At 36.3% G+C, this 12,481-nt stretch overlaps 1 protein-coding gene across 1 annotated transcript; it reads left to right on the forward strand.

The window, feature by feature from the left end:
* Positions 1–5,944: 5,944 nt before the first annotated feature.
* Positions 5,945–7,010, forward strand: LOC111387449 (probable carbohydrate esterase At4g34215). The gene is made up of 3 exons (XM_023012006.1): positions 5,945–6,173; positions 6,246–6,465; positions 6,887–7,010. Exons 1-3 carry the CDS (start codon positions 5,945–5,947, stop codon positions 7,008–7,010), a joined length of 573 nt encoding a protein of 190 aa, XP_022867774.1.
* Positions 7,011–12,481: the final 5,471 nt, after the last annotated feature.

Below are 12,481 nucleotides of genomic sequence, written 5' to 3' on the forward strand. Positions count from 1 at the left end.
CCAACATACCATTTTGAAGCCCACACTTTCCTCTTTGTAACCCACCCAAGATCTGGCCATAACTCCAATCAATTTGGCCCGAAATTCAAGTCAAAATAGGTTATCCACGCAACAAACAGTGGCCAAAATCTTCACTTCCAACGACACCCATGCCCTACACAACTACCACTTTGGCCGGACTACCATACCACTTTAAAGTCCTCTCTTTCTTCTTTGGAACCCATCCAAGATCCGGCCATAACTCCAATCAATTTGCCTGAAAATTCAAGCCAAAATAGGTTACTCACGCAACAAACAGTGGCCGTAATCTTCACTTCTGGTGACACTCATGCCCTACACAACCTCTAGATCGAGTCTACACACTAAAACATCCCTGTCCATCGTCCTCAAACATCCTTTAATGCACACAATCAAACCCAGCCGGCTGAGCTTCAAACACAGTCGTTGTGCAGCTTTCAAGCAATTTTTTTACGCCGATGGTGGGACCCATGATCGCTGACCACTACTTGAGGTACCTACACCTCATGGCGTATCCAATAAGCATATAGGTCTTTCCCATTGTTGCCTAGACATGGTTATTTATTCAAAAATCGAGAAACGAAACCTAACCTCTGCGAAGGAGAATTTGTACCATTAGAATGAAATTAATGGAAGCCTATTGGGTGGTATGTATAGAGGAGAGTGAGGGCTTTCCGATGGTATGGAGATCCGGTGGTTTGGACGGTGGTTGGCTGAAATTTTTTTGCTTGAAAAGTGGCAGTGGAGGGGGGAGGAAGAGAATAGAATTTTTTTTTTTTTTTTTTTGTTAATTTCAATATTTTGAGATTGGGGGCTCATTTGCACTTTTTTAAAATTTTAGGAGTAGGGTTGCAATTTGTTCTGAATTTTTCTCTTTTTATTTTTTATTTTTTATTTTTTATTTTTTTGTTTTAAATAAGAGGGTATATTGTCATTTTACATTCCAAAACAGTGAAAATGACCTTCAGCACAATGAAAGATAGAAATAAGTGCAAAAATGTCAAAAAATGAAAAGTATGGATGTTTTCCACAATAAACTTGAAAGGTAAGGGTGTTTTGTGCCAATTACCCCATGTTCTTTTCATACTATGCACATGGGAAGAAAATGGATCAATCAAGAGATTAAAGATATGTCAAAAGCAATAATAATTTCATTTAGTGCAAGTCCATTTCCATTAAATGTGCTTCAAATTAAATCTCCCTATGAACAAGTCATTCCTAGGGTTTCATGCCAATCTTGACCCTATATAGAAAGAAATAGGGTTAGGTCAAGTAAATAGATTATAGGAGAAGGTATTATAACAACTTTAACATTTATTGTACTTCAATGCTTGATGGATAAAAATGTGTGGATCATGCTTGAGAAAATTTGTTGATATTTTTGTTTGTTGACGTGTATGTGGACCCACCTTAAATTCTTTAACAAAAGTCATTTATACATATTTCATGTGTAGATTTTTTAATATCCAATTGAAGTGCTAGTGATTCAAGTCCTTTTCAACTCTAAATTTTGATCGCCCCAAAGTTTTTCTAAAAAAATTTACGATCTTTAAAATCATAATAAACTATATTTCCATACTATAATTTGCTCATTTTGTATGGCTAAAACAAAAACTTGAATTCCATTTCAATGTCATGTACATCATAAATTTGCTAGAAATTCAATAAAGTTAAGAGGTAACATCATTTTTATATCATATCTATACATTTTTTGACACATTTTCCGACCCAAATTTGTTAATTTTTACGCTCAAATCATTAGTGGTGTACAAGTAACGACTATAAGTAGAATTTCAGGCCAATAAATTAGAGTATTTGTTAGTGATATGAATGAGTTATAGCTTAATTATGTGTTAATTATATTTGTTAGATTGAATTCAATGCCAATTGATGGAATTGAAAGAAATGAACAAAAAAGGAGCAAAAATGAAAGAAATCCAAGTATGGGGACCAAAGTGTAAATATTCAATGGTTGATTTGGACCATAAAAGATTCATTGATGATTGATAGGAGTCAATTGAATACAAATTGAAGTAAAAAAGGAATAAGATATGATCAGAATATTAGCATAAATCGACTTCCAATCATTTAAAATATCTTCCAGATTTTTTTTGTCAAATTGAGACACATTTTTTTGACAGTAAATGTTCGAATTAGAAAAATTTTATTCTATAAGAATTGCATCTCTTTGAATTATCTTTTTAACGTATTTTGAATCACCTCAATCGAATATTGGAAGGGAAAGTTATGACCAAAATACTAAAAGCTGTATAGAGACAAAATCATATATATGCAAAGACAACTTTTCTTATTTGATTAAAACTCTTTTGGAGGGTAATTTGGAGGTGAATTTTAACTTAGTTTTATCATATAAATATAAGACATGGATAGCCATGAAGAAAACCCTTTCTTATTTCTTTATACACAATAGTTTCATCATATTCATTAAGAACAAGGTACCAATTACTATATTTTGAGAGAGGAGATCAAGCCATATGATCATTCGAGCTTGTGAGTGTGGTTAATTATTTTATTTCATCGGTTTAGGTGCCAAACATGTGGCCTGATTGGTTATGTGAAAGTTATGCAACTAGTCTAACCAGGTTGAAGAACAATAAATGCCTTTTAAGGAAAACATGTTTAAGTGAATGAATTTGTATTGAAGAGGTAGCCATATATGTCTTCAAGCTCCATGCCAATAAATCATGTTGTTGATGAGTTTTGTATGAAGAGGTACACTTTACTATTAATGCTTTCAATAACTCATATACATTTCAAGAAGAGTAATGTTATTCATAGTCCCTCACTGCGGTGGTCGTCTTACGTGGCATCCTACATAACGATTTATGATTTGATATATTAACGTAATAATCTTTTCTTGTCACATATATCAAATATTAAATGTTATATGCATGTCACGTAGGACGATTGCGTTATTGAGTTACTGCAAATAATATCATTCTTTTAAGAAACCTAACTGGAAAGTCATAAATGCTACACTAAAGGCAAATAACACACCCTATTCATGAGAAAAATAACTCTTCATTCCACAATTACTTCAAAAATAATTTGAAGTTCAATTTCACGTGTAAATTATTATTTTTAATTAACGAGGGACAGCTTTATGCAAGCCACCGGGAATGAATAGAATGCAATAACAAATTGCAAAGCTAGATTTCTGGGCAATATTTTAAAGTTTCTCTGGCATGTGAGCATTTTAGATTGAAAGGTGAATGGAAAGCATGGGTAGCTGATGTATGGAAATCTTTATCAATCCAAAGAACCGGTTTATCCTGGGGCTAAGCACTCAAGCTAAGCTCCTAACACACGACAAGTTGGTGTACCTTAATATCGATGGAACATGTGAACTATGTGAATCGTTGACTGAAAATTGTTCAACACTTATTCTTTCAATGTTCATTGAGCTCCTCCATTTGAACGCAGATAAGATCATGGCTTGGCATTACTAGATCAATGACTACGATTCGTAGTGCATTGAAGTGGATCAAAAAGGAGGCACGTGGGACATCTTAGCATAGTAAAATGAAGAGAATTGCTCTTGCAAGTATAGTTTACTATATATGGATGTACTATTAATTATTCAATTCAGTTCTACCATCTCAATATACTGGATGTACTATTAATTAAATATTTGTCGAATTGAGAATTTTATTTTGTTATCATTCTAATCGCTGTGATTGTCATTTTTTTCCTTCTCTTTTTATGAATAGAAATATTTAATAGTTCACTGAATCCATTGGTTGACCTAGAATATATTGAAAACCTGGATTTATTTTATATAATAAGAAAGGCATAACCAATTTTTCAAATTCTATTATTATTTTGTAACATTTATTGTGATAGAAGCAGTTCTGTTGTGGAGCATATCTTCATACTCTTATGACGTTGTAAAAGAGAGAAAGGGTGCTATGTAGTGAGAATCATTATAATTATATACCAAGAAATTCTCGTTGGACACGAGACAAACACTAAATATTTGAAGAGATGGGATGCTTCTCACAATACCCATATGGACAGTTGGTAAATATTTCATGTGATATTATTTTACTCAACAACAAAATATTTGACCAATATTTATATGGTCATTCGAACTTGTGATTGTGGTTAATTATTTTATTTTATTGATTTAGGTACCAAACATGCTTTTTGAAGGAAACAATAAATGTCTTCACCTACATGCCTCTAAACCACATTGAAGAACAATAAATGCTTTTTGAGGAAAACAAGTTTAATTGATTGAACTTGTATTGGAAGGTAGCCATATATGTCTTCAAGCTACCTGCCTTTAAACCAGGCTGTTGATGTGTGTTTGCATGAAGAGGTACACTTTACTATTAACACTTTCAATAACTCGTATACATTTCAATAAATCCAGTTGGAAAGTCATAAATGCTACACATAAGGCAAATAACTCACCCTATTCCCGAGAAGAGTAACTCCCCATACTGCGATTAGTTCAAAATTAATCTGATGTTCAGTTTCATGTGTCAATAATTATTTGTAGTTGGAATATATATGCTACTTGTACATAATGTGATGTCCATAATATTATCCACCCCTCCCCCCCACTCATATGGAGGAGGACCCATGGTAGGATCGCCCTTTTTAGTTAACGCCGCTGATTGATTATAAAGATTTAAGAATTAGCATTTCATTTGTTCTTTTCTTCTTCTTCTTCTTCTTCTTCTTCTTCTTCTTTTATTTAATTATAATAAACTAGAAATGTTTTGACAATACTTGATTTGAAACTGCATTTGCATTGTGCTTATAATTTGATTCAAGTAAGTGATATATTCAAATCAATTAATTGGTTGCAGTATAGGGAGATTGAGCGGTAAAAATTCTTCATCTTTCAAGAAAATGACATCATGGAGTATGTAGCAATAAATTATTGGGCATTTGTTTGTTTGGTCGCTATGCATCTCCAGTAAGGCTGACGTCGTATGATCACTACTGGAGTGGAATCCATGCCAATATTGTGGTGCTTATAATGACTTAGGAATTGTGGAAAAACTGAAAATTATGCAAAAAAAACTAAAAATTTAGAGTTGATTGTAATTTTTTGTGTCGTCCAATTTAATTATGTTCATGAAAAGATCAATTAAAATAACTAACAATTGCAATAATCGGGGTGGATTATTATAATTAGATAACACTAGATAAAATTATATAAGGATGTTAATATTTCGTTTATAATATTGATGATCCACCCCAAGACACTGTCCTTGAAATCTAATGTACCTTGGTAGCTTGAACAAGATTCATTCAGATTTTGTGTTACTAATGTGTCGTCAAAAATATAAACCAAGGACTAGGATAACTAAAATGGAAGAGAAAAGAGATTTTATGGCGGAGTAGATCGGGGCTATTCCTTTACGTGTAAATTTAAGTTAAATTGAACTGTCACACCAGAAAAAATATTCTATCATTGAGCTTATTTTCTTCTTGTCTTTGTCATTTGTTCAAATGATAAAATATTGAGGGTGTGGTAAAGCATATGTAGTGGCATATTGGAGGGGTAGGGTACTAGAGAGATCATATATTTGTTACAATTTTATATGTAGCAGTAGTCCGTAATTTCTTCGATTTTTAAATTAATTATGTAAAATTTTCGTTATTTTTCTCCATATATATTCATATATATTTCTCTCTAGTAATACATTTTGAGTACAAAGATCATTTGACCAAATGATGTTCTCCTAACATATTATTGACTTCATACACGTAGAGAAAAAAAAAAAAAAACTTTTATATTTATGCATTAACAATTGAATGATGGAAGCACGTGCTTATCTACCAAACCCCCTCCCCCATGTGTATATATATACACACATAAGATGAGAGAAGGATAGAAAACAAAACAAAATCAAATTTTCAGGTTGTTAGAGAAAAAAACTTAAAACAGATGTTTCCTTCAATGATTTTCACGTTCTTGGCTGCCTTTCAGTTCCATACTTTTGAATTTCTAGTATGTGCAACTGATGAAAAGAGTATCTTCATACTCGCCGGCCATAGCAACATGACTGGCCGAGGTGGTGTGACAAATGGGACTTGGGATGGTTGTGTCCCTCATGAATGCCGCCCTGACCCAAGGATTCTTAGACTTAATCCAAAGCTGACGTGGGAGGAAGCACGTGAACCTTTACATAGAGGCATCGACACAAAACCTTGTGGGGTGGGACGGGGGATGTGATTTGCAAATTCAGTGCTGGAAGGAGATCCTTGCCTCGGGTTGATCGGTTTGGTCCCCTGTGCTCCTGGTGGAACCAATATAACCGAGTGGAAAAGAGGCTCCGATCTTTATTATCGGCTCTTGAAGAGAGCTAATGCAGCACTACGAGATGGAGGAAAAATTCGAGCAATTCTGTGGTATCAATGTGAAAGTGATTCTGCAGATGAAACAAGAGCTAAAATGTATAAGAAGAGGTTGATAGAATTTTTCCTTGACATACTTCCAAATATTCAGTTATGGTCACTTTGCAAATTTTTCGTTAGGTGAACTGATATTCTTTAGATCTGATTAGATTTTTCGTCTTATTTTCTTAATCAACCAAATGGGGTTTTAATTTTGGATCAAATTGATTTTTTCAGGATCTTTTCGATTGCTCACTCTCTTTGCACTCTGCATTTTAATTCCATTGATCAACATTTGCTGTTGGTCTGGTTTTTCACTTTCGTTTCTGACAACGTTCTGGTAATTTTAGATCTCAGATCGTTTTTCCCCTAAAAATGGGCTTTTCAGTTCGTCGTCAATGAGTTTTCATCTGAAAATGTGCTGAAATTAGTTGCTAATTGGTTTTATTGTATTTATGCTTAATGGTTTCGGGGTGTCTCCAACTTTTTGAAGTTTTGTTAAAAAATTATATGATAATTGGCTGCGGGTGGCATTGGCTTCAAATGCGGGGCTCTATTACGAGGTTGTAAGAAAGGTCCAACTGGAATATGTGTTGATGCCAGGGGACTGGAGGTGAAGAAAAACGATACACTTCATCTTACTACTTCGGCCCAAGTCCACCTACGAAAAATGTTGGCTAATGCCTTTTCTCATATTGGAATTTAGTGTATTGATCAAGGCATGGGTGGAAAAAACATATAGAATTGGTAATATAGTGCTTGTTTGATATAAATTTTTAGCAAACGATACTATAAGAAAATTGTTAAAAGACAATTTCATTGAAGTAGTTGTCAGTGAAAAAAAGCTGTACAAATTGTTGCGTATTCATTGCAAAAGACAAAATTCGTTGTCGAATGGAAGAACCTTGTTTAATTACCTATATAATTTTGTTGAACAAATGTTTAACTTGGTAGAAGCTGGTCGAGAAATTAACGACAGTTACTATAAATGATTTTTACCAAAAATAAAACAATCAAAGTTTTTAACAGTAATGAACACGTGTCAATCAATAGGACGAAATTATCTTGAGATTTACATCGGTGCTATCCAACCAAGGAATACATAAATGTATCTTTGAACTTTTACTTAATATTTATTTTTTCCCTAAATTTTTGGAAAGTTTTCAATTTATTTGAATATTTAAAAGCAATAAAGGCATACGAAAATAACAAGAAGCTGACTCGCAAGTCAACTAACCCCCAAACTGATAGATACATTGTTTGAATGTAAGAACAAAAATAAGTTAAGGATTTGTTGACACACAAAAGTTCAGCCCAAATCAAATAGTCCAAGGAATGAAGCCCCATCAAAGGATCCCCAAATCAGATAGCCCAAAAAACGGCCCAATCAGGCAATGCAGGATAAAAGCCCAAATAGGGAAGCCCATGAACGCGGTAATACCATCGTCCAAGGTTACAAGTCGACCAAGATTTGAGCGAATGGATTGCTATGCAGTCGCCCAGAACTGTAACTCTATTCTCGCCCAAACCTTCGAGTCGCCCAGGATCTTAGCAAACATAAGATGTTATGGTTACCTAAAGGTGCGGTTAATGAAGCAGTTATTGAGTAGCCCTATCACGTTCCACGATTCAAGGAATTCAATTGAACACGGTTGAACGATAAAAAGTAATGACAGCAGTTAGAGAAGGCAGTTCCATGACAAGCTGGCCACTATGAAGAAAGTAGGCAGTTATAGAGTGATCAAGCAGTTTTTTAAGCGGTTGATCACGAAGAGGTCATCCAGGGAGTATAAAAGGAAGAAAAGACATGGAGCAAAGGACCCCGAATCAAACACTCTCAAACAGAGAATATGTAACTTTCAATTTCTTAGTTTAGATTTAAACACTTCTTTTCAGTAACTCATGTGCTTGCACCCCTTGGAGGCATTCTGTTTTTACTTTCCGATTGTAAAGTCATCGCCAATAAAGAACACCCCTTTTGGGACTTTGTCTCAAGAGGTTTTGTCCCTTACACAATCGTCTATTCTCTTTTTAATTGTTAGCGACTAACCCGCACGAAATAATTTGGCACGCCCAATGGGACAGTGGTGTTTGGTGTTGAAGATACAAAAGGTGAAACAATATGCCTCAGAGATCCAATAAGAAAGCAGCAAGTCAGGGAGGAGTCCAGTCTGTGATCAAGCGATATGAGGAGCAGCATAGCTCTCCACGAACATATGGACAAAATCAGAGCAGTAACAGTCGTTACGAATCAATGGCAGAGTTGAGTCCTCGAACTATGCGTGCACTACTTGGAGAACTCACACAAGATGTCGTTGAACAGGTAAATCTTCGAAATATTCATAATATGGAAAGATTTACCCAGAATGGGAATGCATATTATGACAACATGGCCAAACAACTGAATACTTTGAACGAAATAATGAATAAGTTAGTATGCCAAATTTGTCAACCAGTTATGCCTCTTGCAAACCACTTTCAAACTAGGACAATTGTGGGACATAATCCCCCAATCCTAAATCCAAATCAAGGGGTAGAACCACCTTTCGATCCCTCTACTTCAAACTAGGGGGATGGTGCAATGCCAAATCAGAATAATGGTAGTGGTACGCCTAACTTGGGGGGTAATCCAAATATAAGAGATAATGTCCTAAATAATGGGCAGAATACTCCACATGTTAATGAGGGAATAAATGTTCAGACTAATGGTAACAATAGTCCAAATCATGGTAACTTTGTTGCCAATCAAGGACCAAACATTAGGCCTCAAACAAATCAACCGGTTAACCAACCTATAGGGATTCCATACGACCCCAACGTCATGTTGAGGAATCAGATTATGAAAATCGTACATGATCAGATGGCTTTTGGGGTATGTCCTGTCATTAGGCCGACTTACACAAAGCTATATTCTGATTGGGTAGACCAAACATATCCATGGCCTAGAGGGTATAAAGTGCCAGAATTCTCATTGTTTACCGGTTTAGGGGAGGTGTCTACTCTAGAACACATAGGGTGATTCACACTGCAAAGTGGTGACGTAACTGATTATCATAAAATGAGGTTTTTCCCTAGTTCATTAACAGGAGTAGCTTTCTCTTGGTTCATTAACTTGCCAGCGAACTCTGTTCAAACATGACAATAATTGGAACAATTATTCCACGCTCAGAGTCTAAAGTTACTTTGGTCGATTTGGCGAATCTACGTCAAATGCCAAACGAATGGGCCGAAGGTTTCCTCCAAAGGTTCAAGACAGTAAGAAGTAAATGTTTTGTACCTTTGCCCGAAAAAGAGTTTGTCAAAATCGCTCAAGGTTGTTTGAGCTTTGATTTGAAAAAGAAATTTCAAGATAAGGAATTTCCTGACCTTTTCCAATTGAGCACGAACGTGATTAGGTATGAACGATTGACAAGAGAAGAAGAGCAGATAAAAAATTCTAGCAATGGGACTTATTATAGAGATCCAAATTTTGATGTTCATACCATCAATAATGAGTCATACGATCAGACCGAATGTGTTTGGCCGAATTAGTCAAAGAAGAAACATATAATTGTCCTATAATGCCTAAGCCTAGACCATCGGGCAAGGATGAGCCTATGAAAGATGAAAACATAAAAGCTAGAACGTTCTCGTTCGATGTAACCAAAGCTGACCTTATATTTGATAAATTATATAAGGATAAGCAGATAAAGCTGAGCGATAAGCATAAATTGCTGAGCCCTGAACAAATTAAGGGTAAAAAATATTGTAAGTGGCATAATGCATGGTCACATTTGACTAACAATTGCTTGGTTTTTCGCCATGTGTTACAAGATGCCATTGAATCAGGACGAATTACGTTCGATGATAAGAAGAAGATGGCAGTAGATGAAAATCCTTTTCCACAGCCATTTGGAATGAATATGGTGACGTCTGGTTTCAAAAACAAGTTGCCAAAATTCAAGTTGGTTATAGATGATGGAGAAGAAGACCCTAGACCACATCCCAGTGTCTTTGAGCGTATTAAAGGGAAGGAGCCAAAAAAGGATAAAAACGTCTTGTGTGCAAGATGTAAAGGAAAAGTGAGTGGGAATACGAAGAAACCAGGGATATGGCAGCATCCCCATCGCCCTACTTTCTTCCCAAACGCTCAGCCCGGTAGAGGGCGAGGTACATCGATCTATAAGGGACCGCCTTTTGAGAGGCAGTTCAGGCCAGTAAATAATGGGAGAACATTCAGGCCGCAACCTCGCCAACCAAATGTATGGCATTCGTTCTAGTATAAAGTAGGAAAGGCGATACCCTTCAACGAGATGACTAGAACCCAACAAAGGCGTTTCCAACGAAATTATGGATGAATAATGAGGCAACAACAGGGAGTACCACGTCCTAAGGCGTCTAAATTACTCTAGGTAGCCAATCAGAATGTTCTCAAAGACAGTGAAGAGATGGGTACAGATGAATCAATGAAAGAGTTGCCAGAAACTTCTTCTGGGAGATCGAAGTTTGAACGAGACAGAAGGGATGGAGAAGATCCAAATCAGCCCCTTACTATTCAGTTCGATACCTTACCTCCTGTCGTGGCTAATAACTATTTACTAACCAATGAGTTCAAGAATAAAGAGAAAGAGGAAGAAGAAAGAGAGGAAAATGAAGGAGAAGCATGTGTGCTGGAATATGAAGAAGGTCAGACTTCTAGAGAGGCCTACAATGGTGAGGAAGATAATGGTATGACAAACATTGAAGAGGAAATCGACTTGGAAGCAGAAAGAAGAAGGAGAGGAGTATCGTACAATACTCTGTTGAAGCAACTACATCGAAAGAGAGTTCGTGAAATAGATTTATTGGGAGGACTATCTGGGCGTTCTTTCGATTTTTACGTGCTGTACGGGACGCCCAAAAGGAAGAAGAGAGTGCCTCGCTCTGAAAAGTATGGATCAGCTCCAAGAATAATGCCTCCTCCCACAAGTTGGGTAACTGAAGATGAAGCATTAGAAAACTGTAAAAAGGAAATTCAGGAGACAGAGGCTCAGTGTGATATGCTGTACGTTGACTTATCACAAAAGGATAACTCGACAGAGGACAAGCAGGAAGTAGAAATAGAGGCTGTCGAAAAGGTTATTTTTAAGCGGCCAACCATAAAATTGACTAAACACTTGAGGCCGTTGTACGTTAAAGCTCTAGTTAACGGCATACCTATGGAAAAAGTGCTTGTCGATAATGGAGCAGCTATAAACATCATTCCATCTAGGATGATGAGAAAATTTGCAAAGACAGAAGGGGATATGATTTCAACAGAAGTCATCCTTACAAGTTTCAATGGAGGAGCAACTACAGCTAAGGGAGTTATGCCATTGGATATAACTATAAGTACAACTACTAGGACCACAGTCTTCTTTGTAATAGATGGTCCTACTAGTTACAATGTATTACTAGGAAGAGATTGGATACACGAAAGTCGCTGTATACTCTCATCGCTCCATCAATGCCTGGTTTTTTGAAATAACAATGGTGAAGCAGAGGTGGTGCAGGCCGATCATAGGCCTTTTGTCGCAGAAGCAAACTCAGTGGAAAGGTTCATGTACGAAGGAAACTATGAACTTGTCAGGGTAGTCCAAGATGGGGAAGAAACTCAGATTGTCGCGCAGAGTGAAGAGACATTTTCAGTGGACGCACTCACTGAAATGTTCAGTCAGATGAGACCAAATATAGTGGCTCTAGAAGAGCCAGTACTTGACAAAAGAATAACCAAGGAATCTTGAATGAGTTCTAAGAAACAAAAGCAAATGGCCGATATTCAGGTCTTCAAAGCCAAATTAATGGCTTTCAATAAAGAATGCAAGGACAAGATGAAAGAAGAGGCAGCCCTGAAAGCATTGAAAGATAAATTAGCAGTATTCGAATTGGAACAAAGTATTGGCCGAGAAGTCAACAAGGTGGATTGTTTAGAAGAAGAAGTGCTTACAAGGGAGCTGGACGATGAAGTAATGCGGATCATCAAGTCTGGATACGCTCAAGCACAAGACCCTCTGATTAAAGTAAATATTGGCAATGAAGGAGAAGATCGTCCAACATTCATCAGCCAGATGCTCGATCAAGAGGTTAGTGA

This window comes from Olea europaea, unplaced genomic scaffold (assembly GCF_002742605.1).
Source record: "Olea europaea var. sylvestris unplaced genomic scaffold, O_europaea_v1 scaffold404, whole genome shotgun sequence".
Classification (NCBI taxonomy): domain Eukaryota; kingdom Viridiplantae; phylum Streptophyta; class Magnoliopsida; order Lamiales; family Oleaceae; genus Olea; species Olea europaea.

Bases quoted from the DNA above. Each gene is read 5' to 3' on its own strand.
- LOC111387449 (XM_023012006.1), top strand. From the start codon at position 5,945: ATGTTTCCTTCAATGATTTTCACGTTCTTGGCTGCCTTTCAGTTCCAT. The intron at 6,174-6,245 runs GTGAACCTTTAC...TTGCAAATTCAG, and splicing joins GCTGACGTGGGAGGAAGCAC to TGCTGGAAGGAGATCCTTGC. The intron at 6,466-6,886 runs GTTGATAGAATT...AACTTTTTGAAG, and splicing joins GCTAAAATGTATAAGAAGAG to TTTTGTTAAAAAATTATATG.